General features: G+C 41.5%; 1 protein-coding gene across 4 annotated transcripts in view; it reads left to right on the top strand.

The window, feature by feature from the left end:
* Slc9a6 (solute carrier family 9 member A6) overlaps positions 1 to 18,584 on the top strand; it is a 62,661-nt gene that overhangs the window by 23,899 nt on the left and 20,178 nt on the right. For all 4 annotated transcript variants that reach the window (XM_076562034.1, XM_015985588.3, XM_006991980.4 and 1 more), the window contains 4 exons: positions 4,448 to 4,589; positions 7,019 to 7,124; positions 7,400 to 7,488; positions 12,907 to 13,020. In XM_076562034.1, coding sequence (XP_076418149.1) covers positions 4,448 to 4,589; positions 7,019 to 7,124; positions 7,400 to 7,488; positions 12,907 to 13,020 — 451 coding nt within the window. The remainder of the gene's footprint in view (positions 1 to 4,447; positions 4,590 to 7,018; positions 7,125 to 7,399; positions 7,489 to 12,906; positions 13,021 to 18,584) is intronic.

The following is an 18,584-nucleotide window of genomic DNA, read 5'->3' as shown; positions in this document are numbered from 1 at the left end:
GTACCCAAATAACCAGTCAGAGGCTTAATATTAATTGCAAACTGTTTGATCTATGGTTCAGGCTTATTGCTAGCTAGCTCTAACATCTTAAATTAACCTTTTTCTATTAATCTATTTTTGCCATGGGGCCATGGCATTACCAGTCTGCTGGCATTTTGTTCTTTGGGTGGCTGGATCGTGTCTGCCCTGACTCTGCCCTCTTCTCCCTGTCTTTCTCTTAGATTTCCCACCTGGCTCTTACCCTGCCTCACCATAGGCCAAAACAGCTTCTTTGTTTTTTTTTTTTTTTTAGTTTTTCAAGACAGGGTTTCTCTGTGTAGTTTTGGTGCCTGTCCTGGATCTCGCTCGCTCTGTAGACCAGGCTGGCCGCGAACTCACAGAGATCCACCTGGCTCTGCCTTCCAAGTACTGGGATTAAAGACGTGCGCCACCACCGCCCGGCCACAGCTTCTTTATTAACCAGTAGTAACAACACATATTCAAAGTGTACAGAAAGACCATCTCACAGTACCATTGGCTATAACCTTTTTAAAAGTGAGAGAAATATTGCTATATTTCTCTCCAGAAATGGAAGCTGTTTTGGAAGCACTTGATCAGCACTGTAGCTACAGTATTGCTCTGTTTTGATGAAAATAGCACAAAGGCATAGACTAAAATATATAAAAGTCACAAAGATATTCTTCCATGCTGCTGAAGAAAGAAATATTAGGAGCAGTTTTTGAAAATCCAGTTTATGCTTTTGTTTTTATTTTCTATTGTACAGGAATGAAAAAACAGGGGCTTTTGCATGCCTTTTGTATGTGAGGCAAGTGTTCTGTTAACTGAACTTTATCCCCAGGCCCTAGAAGCAACTTTTAAAGTCTAGCAATGGGCAAATGGTTAAATAAATTATGCTGCTAATACCATTTTAAATTCTTAAATATTTTGGTTTTGTAATTCTTGTTTCATTGCTCATTGAAGGAGTAGAGTTCAAAACCATGGGCTGGTATATAGCACAGTTGATAGACTGCTTGCTTAGCACACATGAAGCGTTGGGTTCAATCCCTAGTACTACATTAAAACTAGGCCTGGTGGTACATATCTGTATTCCCAGTACTTGGCTGGTAAAGGCAGAAAGATCAGTAATTCAAGGTCATCCTCAACTACACAGTGAATTCAAAGCCAGACTAAAGTACTTATGGATCCATGACTCATAAAGAATTCAAAACATTATGCATGTGAAAAAAGAGAAAATAAATACAGAAGGATAAAAGACACATCTGTTAAGGCAGTAGATGATGGGGTGATTTTCCCTTGAGCCATATGTTGCATTAATATTAGGATTTTTTGAAAAGTATTCATGTAAATATTTATGCTACAAGATGGAATATGTCCTGATATGGAAAAAATGAGTCAAGATTTCAACCCAGAGGCCAGCATTTGCCTAAAACAGAAGACACAGTCCATCATGTGTCTTCATTTTAGTAATTAAAGAATAAAATAATGATTAGCGTGAAACTGTAGTTTAGACTAATCCAAAGGGAGCAACGTGAGGAGGCAGAGCATACGTATTATGTTTCACTGAATATTGTGAAAACAAATATTATCAAAGAGGATGAAGGTTGCAGTAGAGAAGTGTGGTTTTCTTCCTGTAGAATGTATTTTAATGTTACATAGCATAGTCATATCACACTTGTAGGTGGAGTTTTTCTGTCCCGCCAGTCAGTTCTGTCCCACCAGCCAGCTCCCCAAATAACCACAGAGACTTGTTATTAATTATAAGTGCTTAGCTGCTTGCTTAGGCTTGTTACTAACTAGCTCTTAACATTTTAAAATAACCCATTTCTATTCCTTTATTGCTGCCACACATGGCTTTTGACTTGTTACCTCATTTTGTACATGCCCTGCTTCCTCTGCCTCTAGCTGGCAACTCCTGAGACTCTGCCCTTCTTTTTCCCAGCATCCTCCTAGTCTGGCTCTAACACCCAATCTCTTCCTGCCCAGCTATAGGCCAATTAGCTCTTTCTTAACCAATGAGAGTAATACATATTTACAGTGTACAAAGAGTGTTCCACCACACACACTTACAATGGTGTGACCTTTTGTGTATATGCAAACTTATCGTGCTATTAAAAGCCATTTCACATTTATCGAAACAATATATACTCTTTTAGTTCCAAAGTGATCTAGTTACTTTGAGCTTTTAAACACAGATGTATAAAAATTTCAACTCAGATTGAGTGTTAGAAGTTTCTTAATGGTATTACTAGAAACTGATGTGCTTTAATGAAATAGATACTAATTAGGAAATCATACTTTGGTCTTGGTTTTTAACAGTTTAATCTGGGAGATATAAAGAGAACTTGTCATTACATGGTATAGGTAACACACTTTTTAGCCTTGAATCAGAAAATAATTGTAGTAAGCTCAGGGTGAATTCATTATATTCTTAGGAATGTGTTTTTCTTCCTCTTCTTTGATATGACTTATATAGTGTCTTTGAGTCTGTACTTTTCAGTACCTTAATTAACTGAGATGAGAAGTGATTCAGTAACAGTAAACACTGTTAGCAGAGACCTTCTGGTAAAAGTGGTTTTCTTGGTCATTTCTATTTCCTTGGGTGACTGTTATAAAAGAAGCTCTTTTCAGACCAGGTTTGGAATTTGAGTTCAAGGCAGAGATTGTTCATTTTCATTGCCTGGCTTGACTTGGTTCAGAGTGACTCTTTCTTAAGTTGAGGGTGGAGGGTCCAGCTAGGTATGCCCAAAGTCCTCCAGAGTGGGTCCTAATTCCTTGGAAGGCCTTTTGAGCTCATTCACCTAAAGAAGTCTGTTTTAATGAATAAATACATATTAGGCATTTGGCCCATTCTGGCATTTTAAAAGTTGGAAAAATCCTTCATTTTCCCATAAGAGGAACCATATGCAATGGGGTTGAATATTGAGCAATGTTCTTTATATTCGTATGCCTCTTCAGGAAACAAGTAGGGTTTGTTTATTTTCACTAGTGTATTAGGGCTTTGGAGCACTAGAAAAACACATTCCTAAGAATATAATGAATTCACCCTGAGCTTACTACAATTATTTTCTGGTTCAAGGCTAAAAAGTGTGTTACCTATACCATGTAATGACAAGTTCTTTTTATATCTCCCAGATTAAACTGTTAAAAACCAAGACCAAAGTATGATTTCCTAATTAGTATCTATTTCATTAAATTCGTATCTATTTCATTTGGAGCACAGATAATTCTTTTTTTTTTCCAGTTTTTCGAGAGAGGGTTTCTCTGTGTAGCTTTACACCTTTCCTGGAACTCACTCTGTAGCCCAGGCTGGCCTAGAACTCACAAAGATCCACTTCCTCTGCCTCCCCAGTGCTTGGATTAAAGGCATTGCCACCACTGCCTAGCTTAGAACAGATAATTCTTAAACATAATCATACACACACACACACACAGGGAGGAGCGAGGGAGAGGGAGAGAGAGGAGGGGGGAGAGAGGAGGGGGGAGAGAGGGGGGGGAGAGAGGAGAGAGGGGAGAGGGAGAGGAGAGAGGGAGGAGAGAGAGGAGAGGGAGAGGGAGAGAGAGAAAGGAGAGGGAGAGGGGGAGAGGGGAGAGAGGGGGAGAGGGGAGAGAGGAGAGAGGGAGGAGAGAGAGGATCAAGAGGATCAAGAGGAAAAGGCTTGGTACAACTTTTAAGTAGAGACCTTTATAGTGGTCTTTATGGTGCTCCTGAAAGCTATGTTTTCTTGCTAGCTGTTTATACTGCAGGATTCTTTTTTGTAGCCTTTTGTAATTCACATACAAAGAGTTGGATGTAGCTGGAAGTTTTCCTGTGCCCTGCCAGGTCCTGCAACTTCTCAGACCCAAGTAAATACACAGAGGCTTATATCAATTATGAATTGCATGGCCCTGGCCTATGGGTCAATTTTCTTGCTAACTAGCTCTTATAACTAAACTCAGCCCATTTCTATTAATCTATATGTCGCCACGTGTTCCATGGCTTTACCTGTGTGCTATTACATGCTGCTCCCTGGATGGCAGGATGGCTGCTCCCTGGATGGCAGGGTGGTATCTCCCTGCCTCTCTTTTCTCTTCTTGTCTGTCTGCTTGAATTTCCACCTGTCTCTAAGCTGCCTTGCCATAAGCCGATGCAGCTTTATTTATCAACCAATCAGAGCAACACATATTCACAGTGTACAGAAAGACATCTCACAGCAGTTGGAAGTCTCTTTCTTCTTCTGATTTTGTCATTAAAGTTCTATACTAGAAAATGCTTCCATTTTTTTGTTTTTTGTTTTTGTTGTTGCAGTTTGTCACTGTATAGCCAAGGCTATCCTAGAACTGGAGTTTCTCCTGCCTTAGCCTCTCAAATGCTGAGGTTGCAGGTGTATGCTATTATATCCGGATTTGGATAATATTTTAAAAGTAAAAGTTGCTACTAGAATTGAGAGCAATCTTGTCTTTTTTATAGCTCAATAGTGGCATACCAACCAGCTGGAGACAATAGCCACACCTTTGATGTCACAGCCATGTTCAAGTCTATTGGAATCTTCCTTGGGATCTTCAGTGGATCTTTTGCAATGGGTGCTGCTACAGGAGTGGTGACAGCTTTAATATCCTTTTATTCTCTGTATTTTGTCCTCTTAACCTACTGAGGTAGTTTAATGAGGCATGGTTTTCCCTAGTTCCATGGCTGGAATTGCTTTATAGTTACTAGTCTTAACCAAGTTTTTCTGAAAACAGGAAGCAATCTTTGTTACACATTCACTTAATGAATTCCATTGTTTTGCATAGGCTCAGTGCCTTAAAATTTGTGTGGGGAGCAAGGTCTCATGTATTTCAGGCTGGCCTTGCATTTCCTATGGATCTGAAGATGTCTAGAAGTTCTGGTCCTCCTGTCTCTTCCCCCCAAGTGTTAGGAATCTAGGCATATACCACCATACCCAGTTTGTGCAGTGTTTAGGCTTAAACCCAGGGCTTTGTGCATGCCAGGCAAGCCTTCTACCAACTGAACTGTATCCCCATCCCTCAACCCCTCTTATGTTTTTAATTTAATTTTATGTATATGCCTGTTTTGCCTGTATGTATGTCTGTACATTGTGTGCATACATGATGCCTGCAGAGGCCAAAAGAGGATGCTGGATCCCTTGAAACTGGAGCCACTGAGGGTATGGGTGCTTGGAGCTAAATCCAGATCCTCTTCAAGGGCAGCCAGTATTGTTAACTACTTAGCCATCTCACTTGCCCCTACTCCCTTTTTTGAGACTGGATCTTATTATGGTAGCCCAGGCTGTTCTCAAATTTATGATCTTCCTGCCTTAGCCTACTTAGTGCTAGAATTGCTGTCCTGTACCACAATGCTAAACTGCCCCTAAACTGTCACTGAAGAGTCTTTGACTAGATGCAACTATCCCTTTGAGGACGGATTTTGAAGTTCTAGATTAATTGGTGTGAAGTAAATAGACTCCTCAAAGTCTTCGGGTATTCTCTGCTGCTGGTCATCTTTGTCACTCTTCTCTCTGTGCTTAACAGGACAACAGAAAGTGTGGTTCCTGGGTGAGCACATACACGTGTTCATCCAGAGCCCTGGCCTGGGAGTCCAGAGGACCTGAGTTGTAGTCCTGATACTGTCACTAGCTAGCCAGGAGTAATACAGGGCAAATTATTCTTATATTCATTCAGGAGACATTTGCTGATTGCTTGCTACAATCCAGATGCCGTAGTCTGGGAATCAAAGATAAGACAAACATGGCTCCTGCCTTGCAGACACAAATATGATAGAGGTGTTGACATTTGAACCCTGGATCTCAGTGTAGGAGAGTGGACGGTTGGGAAAATTGAGTAGGACTAGCTATAAATCTTTTTTAAGATTTATGTTTTTATTCTACTTCTGTGTATGTGTGAGTGTATGGCACATGTGTGCAGGTGTCCCCAGAAGCCAGCAGAGGGTGTTGAATCCCCAAAAGCTGAGTTATAGGTGGTTGTAAGCCACCCTCACAACCCAACTCAGGTCGTTTGGAAGAATATCAAGTGCTCTTAACATTGAGCCCTCTCCAGTTTCAACCAATTATAAATCTTTTAAGACGCTTTCATGTAAAACATATGTGTACTTCTTTTTGAACACTCTTGGTTTTATGCTGGAAGAGAGTACATTCCTGAGTTTTTTGTTTGTTTGGTTTAGTTTTTTTGAGATAGGATTTCTCTGTGTTAACAGCTCTGCCTGTCCTGGAACTCGATTTGTAAAACAGGCTGGCTTTGAATTTATAGAGATCCTCCTGTCTCTGCCTCCCAAGTTCTGGGATTAAAGGTGTGAGCCACCATGCCCAGCTATCATTCATGGCTTTGTAATTGGTGAACTGAGGCATAAAGGGCAGAAAAGGCGGGTTGAAGGGAGCCAGTACAGGCTGTGTCTCTTCTCTGCTACAAGATCTTCAGGGCTAGGAAGTGTATCTTGTTTATTATTTGTTATGGTGCTAGTTTATGGATTGACTCTAGATTCTAGCCCTAGATTTATCATAACTTGGCACAGGCTCTTCCACTATCACCCAGCATACACTTTTTTAGATTAGTATAAAGGAGTGAAGCGCCTCAGTTTCTTCATCATGCGATGAATGCTTTGTATTGCAGATGAGCTAGAAGATCAAATAAATGTGAAACTCTGTGGAAGTTACATGTTTTTATAAATGCAAATTGTTGTAATTATGGAAACTGTCATGCTCTGGGCCACAAGAGAATGGAGTTTTGGCACGGTTGTGTTTCAGTGTGCTGATCTCATCTGTCTTTTATTAAGTGTTTTCAGGCAGAATATGTCATACTCATAAATCAGTCGGAACATCTAATTTGTGAGATTTTCTCACTGATAGGAGGGCAGCTCCATAAGATTTCATTCTAAGAATTTCTTACCATTTTACTTCATGCCTTTTGTGTTAGAGAGGCTCAAGAACCCATCCTGAACTTTCACAACTACCTTGAACTGACTATTATTTTCTAGTTATATTTGTGTGTTACTATGAGATCTTGTTACCAAGCTTAACAGTCTTACGTGACAAAGTTCACCAAGTTGCGGGAGTTCCAGCTGCTGGAGACGGGTCTGTTCTTCTTGATGTCCTGGAGCACCTTCCTTTTGGCTGAAGCCTGGGGTTTCACAGGTAGGTGACTTTCTTTGCATTGTAAGCCCAGATGAGGAGTGACTTAGAGAGCTCCTTTCCAAGTAAGGCAACTCCTTTAGTGTTTGAACATACTCATTATGGTTGGGAGTCAAGGTGGAGCTTCAATGCAAGGAATTGGTTCCTCCCAACGAAATAAGTCAAAGTAAATGAAAAGGTCAACACTATGCATGGAATCTACTTCTGTAAAATAGGAGACTTTGTATAAAATTTAGGAGCCTGCCTTTTCTGTGAATTGGACTTTTCTGTCTTTGCAGGTGTGGTTGCAGTATTGTTTTGTGGAATCACACAGGCACATTATACGTACAATAATTTGTCCACAGAGTCTCAGCATAGAACGAAGCAGGTAAGAGAAACTTTATAAACAATGAATAACATTTTCCTTCTCTTGGCAAAACAAAAGGTTTTAATTTTCAACTTAAATATTTGTGATCATTTCAAACTAATGTCTTCTCTTCCCCTGACTCTAGAAATGGCTGGCGCTGGCAGGTTGCAGGATAGCAGCTTCTAGGGCAGCAGTCGGGCAGCAGAGTAACCAGCAGAGGCTGTTATGATTGGACTTCTGAAAACTAGTCAAGTGGCTTCCCCTTCTCTTAGTATCTTCCTAATCCAGTGGCTGCTAAGAGGAATGATTTGAAGGCCCACTGTGACTTGATCAGAGTTTCTGCTGTGCAGTGTAGGAAAGATTGACTTCTTATCTGGATCTGCTGAGCTACACAGAGACTAAGCTTTCTGCACTCTTCATCCAGGCCCTGTATTACTGCTCCTTCCAGGAGCACCGGGCTGTCATTGACTGGGCACCGCATGAACAGGCTACCTGAAAACAATCCTGACGGAGTTAGGCATATCGCTTTCCTGTCTTAGGAGACATAGAAGACCAATTAATAAATGAACTGTAATGTCTGCAATAGTAATGTGGGCATATTGGATGACTGTAGTAAGAACTAGGAACTTCCAATTTTGCAGAAGGCTAGAAAAGATGAGTTGAGTCTAGAAAGGACCAATAGTGAAGCAAAATAGTAATCCCCCCCCTCCTCAAGCTACATGCTTTCCCCAACACTGCAAAAGAAATTAGGCTCCCCCCAGAGCATTTATATGGAGGTTACAAATCCCTTTGTCAAATAATTTAGTACACTGAATGTACAGCTGTAAAATAGCCAGAGGAGTGGTCTTTTTTTAGGTGGCAAGGTAGGGCATAAAAACAGCAAGGTAAGAGCTTGTTGGTGACATGAAACTTGCATACAGAAAATACATATAACCAGAAGGAATCACAGTGCATGGACTTGGAATTCTACATTGTACAAAACATCTGGGAAGACAGAAAACAGTTTGAGGCTGGAGGAACTGGATGTTATCGTAGTAGAAACGATGCATCTAAAGATGAGAAGGATTTGGGTAGCCTGGTACAAACAGATGTAGTCCTTAGGTTAAATTTGGTCTTGGCTATTTTGTGAACTAGAACATTCTTATAATTTGAAATGGTTAAGAAAAGCTCAGGAGAGTATTTTTTAAACAATGAAAGCTATATGGAACTCAATGTTAGTGTGTATTACTCAAGTTTTCTCAAGCCAGAGCCACACTCATCTTTTTTTTTTTTTTTTTGGTTTTTTTATTATTATTATTATTATTATTATTATTATTATTATTATTATTATTTTACAACACCATTCAGTTCAACATAATAGCCACAGAATCCCCTGTTCTCCCCCTCTCGCCCACCCCTCCCCCCAGCCCACCCCCCATTCCCACCTCCTCCAGATCAAGGTCTCCCCCGAGGACCGGGGTTGACCTGGTAGACTCAGTCCAGGCAGGTCCATTCCCCCCTCCCAGACCGAGCCAAGTGTCCCTGCATAAGTCCCAGGATTCAAACAGCCAACTCATGCAACGAGCCCAGGACCTGGCACCAATGCACAGCTGCCTCCCAATCAGATCAAGCCAACTGACTGTCTCACCCGTTCAGGTGGCCTGATCCAGTTGGGGGCCCCTCAGCCTTTGGTTCATAGATCCTGTGCTTCCATTCATTTGGTTATTTGTCCCGGTGCTTTATCCAACCTTGGCTTCAACAATTCTCGCTCATATAAATCCTCTTCTTACTCACTAATTAGACTCCCAGTGCTCCACCAGGGGCCCAGCCGTGGATGTCTGCCTTCAGATTCCTCAGTCCTTGGATGGGGTTTATGGCACCACTATTTGGGTGTCTGGCCATCCCATCACCAGAGTAGGTCAGTTCCTGCCGTCTCGCGACCATTGCCAGCAGTCTTTTGAGGGGGTATCTTTGTGGATCTCCGTGGGCCTCCCTAGCTCTCTGCTTCCTCCCCTTCTCACCTTCTCATGTGGTCTTCATTTACCATGGTCTCCTATTCCTTGTTCTCCCTCTCTTTTCTTGACCCAGCTAGGATCTCCCACTCTTTCCCTCGACTGTCGCCCTTCATTGTTCCCACTCATGACCAGGCTATTCATGTAGATCTTGTCCATTTCTCCGTGTCTTTTTTTGGGGTCCCGTTTTCCAGGTAGCCTCACTGGTGATGTGAGTAGCAGTCTAGTCATCCTTGTTCCACATCTAGCATCTTCCTATGAGTGAGTACATACCATATTTGTCTTTCTGAGTCTGGGTTACCTCACTCAGGATGATTTTTTCTAGATCCATCCATTTGCCTGCAAACCGTGTGATGTCGTTGTTTTTCTCTGCTGAGTAGTATTCCATTGTGTATATGTGCCACAATTTATTTATCCATTCTTCAGTTGAAGGGCATCTAGGTTGTTTCCAGGTTTTGGCTATTACAAACAATGCTGATATGAACATAGCTGAGCAAGTGCTCTTGTGGTATGATTGAGCATTTCTTGGGTATATGCCCAGGAGTGGTATAGCTGGATCTTGGGGGAGATTGATTCCCAATTTTCTAAGAAAGCGCCATATTGATTTCCAAAGTGGTTGTACAAGCTTGCATTCCCACCAGCAGTGGAGGAGAGTTCCCCTAGTTCCACATCCTCTCCAGCATAAAGTGTCTTCAGTGTTTTTGATCTTAGCCACTCTGACAGGCGTAAGGTGGTATCTCAGAGTTGTCTTGATTTGCATTTCCCTGATGATTAGGGATGTTGAGCAGTTCCTTAAATGTCTTTCAGCCATTTGGGATTCCTCTGTTGAGAATTCTCTGTTTAGTTCTAAAGCCCATTTCTCAATTGGACTGTTGGTCCTTTTGATGTCTAATTTCTTGAGTTCCTTATATATTCTGGATATCAGTCCTCTGTCAGATGTGGGGTTGGTGAAGATCTTTTCCCATTCTGTAGGCTGTCGCTTTGCCTTGTTGACCGTATCCTTTGCTCTACAAAAGCTTCTCAGTTTCAAGAGGTCCCATTGATTGATTGTTTGTCTCAGTGTCTGCGCTACTGGTGTTATATTTAGGAAGTGATCTCCTATGCCAAGGCGTTCAAGACTATTTCCTACTTTTTCTTCTAGCAGGTTCAGAGTAGCTGGATTTATGTTGAGGTCTTTGATCCACTTGGACTTAAGTTTTGTGCACGGTGACAGATATGGATCTATTTGCAGCCTTCTACACGCTGATATCCAGTTATGCCAGCACCATTTGTTGAAGATGCTTTCTTTTTTCCATTGTACACTTTTGGCTTCTTTGTCAAAAATTATATGTCCATAGGTGTGTGGGTTAATGTCAGGGTCTTCAATTCGATTCCATTGGTCCACATGTCGGTTTTTATGCCAATACCAGGCTGTTTTTATTACTGTAGCTCTATAGTAGAGCTTGAAGTCGGGGATTGTGATGCCTCCAGAAGTTGTTTTATTGTACAGGTTTCTTTTAGCTATCCTGGGTTTTTTGTTTTTCCATATGAAGTTGAGTATTGTTCTTTCCAGATCGCCACACTCATCTTTTAATGTATATATAGCCTATACAGCTTTTCTGCTAAACTGGCCAAGATGAGTTGTGACAGAGACTTTTTGCCTGCAAAGCCTATAATATTTACTCTCTGGCACCTCATGGGGTTTTCCAGTTCCTGCATTCAGAATTAGAGCTGAGACTCTGGATCCACTGTGGCTCTCAACACTGATTCTACTGTTTTCTGGCTATGTGATCAGGAAGAAGTTAGAGAATTCCTCCGTGTTTCAGTTTTGTACTCTAAAAATGGAGATATAATAGTACTTTCTTCCTGAGTCATGAGATTAAAATGTGATAGTGTGCATGGAGTCTTTGCTTAGTATGGTAATCAGGCCCATAGTAATAATGAAAGAAACTGTACTTACACCCATTAAGCAAGCAAATAGGATATAGAATGTATTAAATCATTCATAGAAAAATATATACCTATTTTATTGTTTTCTCTTATTTTGGGTAATAAGCCAACTCTGCTTTTTTGTGCAGTTTTGGGGATTGAACCCAGGGCCTCTTATTTGGTGGGCAAGTGTTCTACCACTGAGCTGTATCCCCAGACCTTCCAACTCTGCTTTAAAAAACATTTCTAACTCTGCTTTTAAAAAGAGTAAGCCAGGCATGGTGTGTACCTGTAATAAAAACACTTAGGAACTGGGGAGCTGGCTCAGTAGGTCAAAGAGCTTGCCATGCAAGTGTGGAGACTTTTAAATCTCCAGAATACATGTAAAAGTTGGATGCATAACGTGAGTGTCTATAAGCCTAGCGTTCCTAAAAGAAGATGGGAAGTAGAGACAAGAAAATCTCCAGAAACCTGACAGTCAGCTAGCCTGCTATCCACAGCCAAAAAAAAAACAAAAAACAGAGGTACCCTGTCTCAGAGAAGGTGGAAGGCAAGAACTAATACTTGAGATTGACACCTGAACTTCACACGAATTCAGTGATATATGTGCTTACATTCATATACACAACACAGCACACCCATAAACACATGCACTTAGGGAATGGAAGAGGATAATCTGGAATTCAAGGTCACCCTAAGCTACATGGTAAAATTCTGTTCCAAGAATCTCATCCAAACAACAACAAAAAACAAAAACACCAACAAATTTGCTCAAAGCCATAGAGCTAGCAAGTAGGGAAAAATGTGGTTTAAGCCTAGGCATTTAGACTCCTGAGCTCAGATTCTTTATCTTTCCTGTTGTTGTGGGGCAGATGGCTCCTGGGAAAGGTCAAGGAAAAGTAGAGCTAATAGAGGGCCTTCACTTTATTGGAAAATTCTCGTACCCCTGCAGTGGAAACAGGGATGTGAATGGGTAGACCTTGACAGGCATCAGGGGAGGGTGCTAGGTTCATACTATCAAAGAGAAGCCCTGTTTCCATAAAATGAGAAACTAAGACCTAGTGAAAAGTAAAGGTGACAGCTCCCAGTGATATAACAGTGGTCATGCAAGATCCTCCGCCAGGGCAAAAGTAGCTCAACTGTGTTTTGTAATTTGTAGAGGAAAGTATCTTGAAATTCATTTTAAGAGAGATTCACTGGGGGCGGGGATGAGAAATGGGCATGAAGTGCTTGCCACTTAGGCTTCAGAATCATGTACAGAGAGTGATGGAAGCTAGGCTAGGGCATTTCAAAAGAAACATGGGGTTTGGACGAGAAGAATAGCCAATGAGGAGGACTGAGAAGGGAGCTGCTGGGGGGACAGGACAGGAGGGCACACCATTCTGGCTTTCTGTGGGTTTGGAAACACCATCTCTACGTGTGTTCCCCTCTGAGTCACATGCTTTCAGGTGGATATATGGGCTTTACGTATTTAAAATGTCTGTTACTCATGTTTTCAGTGTGACACTTACTTATTGGAACCTTTTAAATTTCATTTCAGTTGTTTGAGCTTCTCAATTTCTTAGCGGAGAATTTCATCTTCTCCTACATGGGGCTGACGCTGTTCACCTTCCAGAACCATGTCTTCAACCCAACATTTGTAGTAGGAGCATTTGTATCCTTTATCATGTGTCTATTTTGAAAATTTTAATTGAGATCTTCATGTGGTTGATAAAATATTTAAATGTGTGGGTTTTTTTTCTGAGAAAACAAGTAAGCATATCAACCATTTTTCCCAATTCCATTCTAGTCATTTTTCCCGTTCTATTTCTATTTGAATTTATTGCACAAAAATGGTGACAGATTGGAATGACAGAAGTCTCTTACCTCTCTGCCAACCTCAAAGGTAAAAGTATTCATCCATCGATAGGTACAGTGCTACCTGACTATAACCGCTGTGAAGGTGGGAAGAAGATCTGAAGTGTCAGCCATCGTAACACACTCCTGTCTCAAAATCAAATTTGAAAGTGGAGCAGTGGGGTGGCTTGGCGGCAAGCTGCTTCCCTAGGAAACCCCCGACTTTCGTTTCCAGCACAGCACAACAGAAGGAACAAAAACTGTCCTTAGTTACTAAAGGAGAGAGAGCAACTTGAATATGGGGAAGAGTTAGCATCTATGGCACAGGGCAGTGCGGCCACGATGAGGAAACTTGAGTAAGGCTATATTCTTTCCCGTCTTTTTCTATGTCATCTAAATGAGCACTTTCACCATTAAAGCCAACCTGAGGGGCCGGCAAAGTGTCTCTGAGAGTAGAGATGATTGTCACCATGACTGACAATCTTAGTTCATTCCTTGGGACCCTTGGGATAGAAGTTGAGAACAGACGCCTGCAAGTTGGCTTCTGACCTCCACACTTATGACATGAATAATAAATGTAATAAAATAAATAAGAAGTAAAATCAACTTGAAAGAAAGAATCTGAGAGCATGAAAGACATCCTCATGACAAGATGGGACAGGTGGAGTCTGGAGTTTATAGAGAAGCTGGCCTCTGCGCAGGGCAGCTTCCCCGGTTGGTGAAGGAGATACGGTGAGAAAGTGGAGCTCCTAGCTGATGGCTTCTGTATTATAAAGTCGGAAGTGATCTTGCCTGCTGAGAGTAGGATAGCCAGGTGGACAAGTTAATTGTTGTGTAAGAAATAACCTGGAAACTTACATTCTTTACCTCAAATGGTATCGGGGCTTAGGAATCCTGGCATATCTTAGCTGAGTAATTCTGGCTCCATAGCCTTGCAGTGACATGGCTTGCTGGTGTGGTGCTGAGGACTGGTCTAGGGCTGGAGGAGCCATGACAGCCTCACTCATATGGCTGTCAACAGAAAGGACCATCTTTCTGTAGGACCTAGCCTTAGAGGAAGTTTCAGCATGGATTCCCACAGTGAGTGAGCTGAAAGAGTCTAAGGATGGAGGCCAAGGTGCCCTTTATAGACCAATGTTGGAAGGGAAATCTCATCATCACTTCTGCAATATTCTGCTGGTCATACAGACCAACTGTGGTACAGTGTGAGTGGGGATCACACAGTATAAAAGGAGGCAGGGCTCATTAGGGACCATCTTGGAGGCTGGCTCCCACAGATAAGAGTTTGGGGGAAGATAGAAAGTTTATGAAGTAGTCATGGAGAGTTAGGGGAAAGTCAATCAAAGGATTGCAATCTGATTGCTGAGCATTAAACGGGGACCCATTTGACTTTGAGGAATAGGTACTTGCAAGATACCAATCTTCTGTGTCACGTGACTCTGTCCAGGAAGACTTAACGGTAAGCACAGGACAAAAAGAAAACACTGGGCCCATTGAGGTTTGTGGTTTTGTTGAGTGAGTGTGATGGAAAGAGAAAAGAACAAAATAGATGTAGACTGTGGGAAGAGTGTCTCTACCACATGGAAAAGAAGTGAAGTGAAGAAAGAAGGGGGCTGACCATCAGAGGCAAGACTAGAGTGGTCTTTGGACTGAAGAGCCCAGGGAGCTGAACCATCAGAACCGGGTACTTGAGATGTGGAAGGAAAGATTGCGGTCAGGGAAATGAATCCTTAAATAAGGGATTTTCAAAAGAAGCATTAAAAACACTTAGGAATCCAGATTCTGACAGAGCAGCAGATGAAAAAAATGAAAACCACACAAGATCAATGTTAGAAAGTGAGATTTTTTTGAAATGCTATTCTGCAGTCTTCTAGCAAAACAGCAAAGTCCTGTCAATAAGAGAGAGCCTAAGCCTGAAGACATTGCTTCAGAGCTCGTCACTACTTGAAATTTTTTTGAGTAGCCACAGTAGTTTAATCTATAGTAGTTAACCTAGAAATAAGGTTAAATATTTGCAAGGTTTCTGAGTTTGTTAGGACTTGAGATTATCAATAAAGAATCTATGAAAATGATTCTTTTTGCAGGGGAGCTCACAGACTCTAGACCGATAGCTGTGGAACCTGCATGGGACTAGACTAGGCCCTCTGCATGTGGGTGACTGTTGTGTAGCTTGGTCTGTTTGAGGGCCCCTGGCAGTGGGATCAGGATTCATCCCTGGTGCATGAGCTGGATTTTGGAGCCCATTACCAGTGGTTGGACATCTTGCTCAGCCTTGATGCAGGGAGGAGGGGCTTGGTCCTGCCTCAACTGAATGTACCAGGATCTGCTGACTCCCCGTGGGAGCCCTTTCCCTTTTGGAGGAGTGAATGTGGAGAAACCTGAGGGGGAGGTGGGGGAAGGGGTGGGAGAGGGAATTGTAATATAAAAAAAAAGGAAAAATGATTCTTAACAGGTCAAAGCCATCCTGTCTCTGGTAGCCTGTGTTATATTTGGTTTTGTGTGACAATGACTCAAATTGACCCAGGTTTAAATGAGTTAAATGAGACAAGTTTTTTTCTTATGTAAAAGTCTGAGCTTGTGTGACTATGGAATTGTTATGAACTTGGGCAGCCTTGGTTCTGCTCTCCATAGGGAGTCACCCAAGTTCTTGTGGTCCATGGCGTCTGACCCTTGTGCCTCCTAATTATCTTTAAGTGTACACACCACTTGCACATAGCAACGCCAGCAACACCTACCTGCAAGGGAAGCTAAGAATCATACTCTTTATCTGGGTGGCTTTGTACTCAAAACTTGGGGCTAAAGGGGAGGAGGGTCTCGTGCTTAGAAGAAAAGACTAGGTACAGATTTTTGAAAACTAGCAGCCTTTGCCATACTGCCTCCCATATCTTTTTGCTGCTGTTACATTTTCTTTTTCTTTTTTCTAATGGAATTACTTCCAATGACATTTTAAATTTTAGTGTATTTTACATTTATGAAAAGAATAATGAAGATAGCACAGAAAGCTGTCCTAAAGCTCACACCCCAGTTCCCTGTTAGCACCTCATATCAGCATAGCACATTTGTTACAAGGAACATGCCTGAAGCGATCCATTAATTCAACTTCATGCTCATCCTGAGTCTCATGGCCTTCCTCTAGCATGCTGTTGCTATATCAAGGTCCTACCCAGGACAGCACATTACATTTGCTGTGTAGATTTCTTTGGCTTCCATCTGACTGACAGTTTCCCAGTTGGTCCTTAATTTTAGTGAGCCCTGAACAATTTGAGAGTACTGACCAGGTGTTTTGTAGAGTGTTCCTCAATTGAAATTTGTCTCATGCTATCCCAAGGTCACACTGGGTAACATGTATTTTTGGGAGGAATACTAGGGAAATGAAATGTCGTTTCCATTGTGTCGAGGACATGTATTTATTAACATGTTAATGTGGCGCTGTTAGTTTTAGTCACATGGCTGCCAGGTTTCCCCATTGCAGGGTTGCTCATCTTTTTCTATCTTGTCCTGCTTGGAAAAGAAGTCACCTCATGCAGCCCACATTTAGGGACTGTGGAGTTAGGGTTCCTCTCCCTGAGGACTAAATGTTTACAAAATTGCTTATAATTCTTTACATAGGAGATTTATCTGTTCTCCCTCACTTGATATTTTGTCCAGTTGTTTATTTCTGGTATCATTTATTTGAACAATACTTATTTATTATTTTATGCATTGGATTATTTACAACATTTTTTAAAGTTTTGTTGTTCAAACTGTCCCAACTTTAGCCATTAGAAGCTTGTTTGGTAGACCCCTGCTTCCATTTGGCATGCCTTGTTGTCATGCTTTGGGGACTTGGGTTTTGTTTTTTAACACTTCTTACTTTCTGGAAGTATAAGATGCCTCTGTTCATTTTGTGCACTTTATACCCAAGGACTATCTATTTCTCCAAGGAGCTCTGGTTCCTTTTATTGGGAAGATAGTATTGGGAACCAAGATCTGGGCTTTGGGTATACTTAGGATACTGGATGTTCTTTCTTATTGACCAGTGGTTCTCAACCTATAGGTCAAACAACCCTTTCACAGGTTACCTAAGACCATTGGAAAATACATATTTACATTACGGTTCATAACAGTAGCAAAATTGAAGTTATGTAGCAATGAAGTAATATTATGGTTGGGGAACACCACAAGAAACTGTATTAAAGGCTACAGCCTTAGGAAGGTTGAGAACCACTGTTCTAGACCCTGTCCATGGACAGAGGAAGGTGTTATCCATGTGTCTACACACATCCATAGATCTTTCCCTTTGTAACCATCGGCATCTCCTGTCATGAGTCTTTACTGATGTCTCCAATTGTAAGCTCTTACCATTACCAGCCTTCTCTTACCATTAACTGTCTTCTCTTGTTGGTTTGTACACTTCCATTCCCAGGATAAAGAACTTGACTGCTAGCATCTTCCATTCAGTTGTTTAGTTGTTCAGTTGCAGTGTATGTAGATGCTCATGTGCTGCTTAAAAGTGGAGATACATTTGGAGAAGTGTGTCATCAGGCAGTTTTGTCATTGTGGGAGCATCATAGAATACATTTACATAAACCTACATGATATAAGTCAGTTATTCAAAGAAGCTTGTCCATACAGTTAGAACAGTTGATAAACATGAGATATATGAGGCTGTTGCTGCATGCTATTTCACAGTAGACTTATCTTTACAAATGCCATGGGTTATGTGTGGATGTCTGAGAACAACTTTTAAGACTCCGTTCTCTCCTTCCACAAAGTGGGTCCCAGGAATTGACCTAAGCTTGTCAGACTTTACTTACTGAGCCATCTCCCCAATCCAAACTCTGTTTGGTAAGTAGAAAGAATACACTAAAATAATGACAGAAAGCATAATATAGTAAATATGTAAAACCAGTAATAATCACTTATTACCAGCTACTGTGTACTACACATAACTGTGTGTGCTGTTCTTGTATATGAGAGGCAGCATAATAGGCCTGGTTACGCTAGATGTAATTAGGCAATAAGAATCTTTCAGCTCCATTATTATACAGGACCACCATGGTGTAAGCACTATTCGCTTGAAATGTTGCAAGGTACATGGCTATATGCCAGTGCTAGTATTGTTAACTAGCACTTCCCTGGAAATCAACTCCATCAACAAGCATTTCATTCTCTCCTTTTTTGGTGAATTTTTTGTTGTTGTTCATTGTTGTTTTTGGGGTAGGTGGGAATGAGGTTTCATGTAGCCCAGGCTAGCCTCAAACTCACTTTTCATCCAAGGCCAACTTTGAACTCCTGCCCTCCTGCTTCTACCTCTTTTTTTTTTTTTATGTGTAGTGTTCTGTCTGCATTTATGTCTGCACACCAGAAGAGGGCACTATATTTCATTAGATGGTTGTGAAC

Source organism: Peromyscus maniculatus, chromosome X, assembly GCF_049852395.1.
Source record: "Peromyscus maniculatus bairdii isolate BWxNUB_F1_BW_parent chromosome X, HU_Pman_BW_mat_3.1, whole genome shotgun sequence".
Lineage (NCBI taxonomy): Eukaryota > Metazoa > Chordata > Mammalia > Rodentia > Cricetidae > Peromyscus > Peromyscus maniculatus.
Note: the sequence above shows the minus strand (reverse complement) of the source record. Positions and strands in the feature narration are given on the sequence as shown.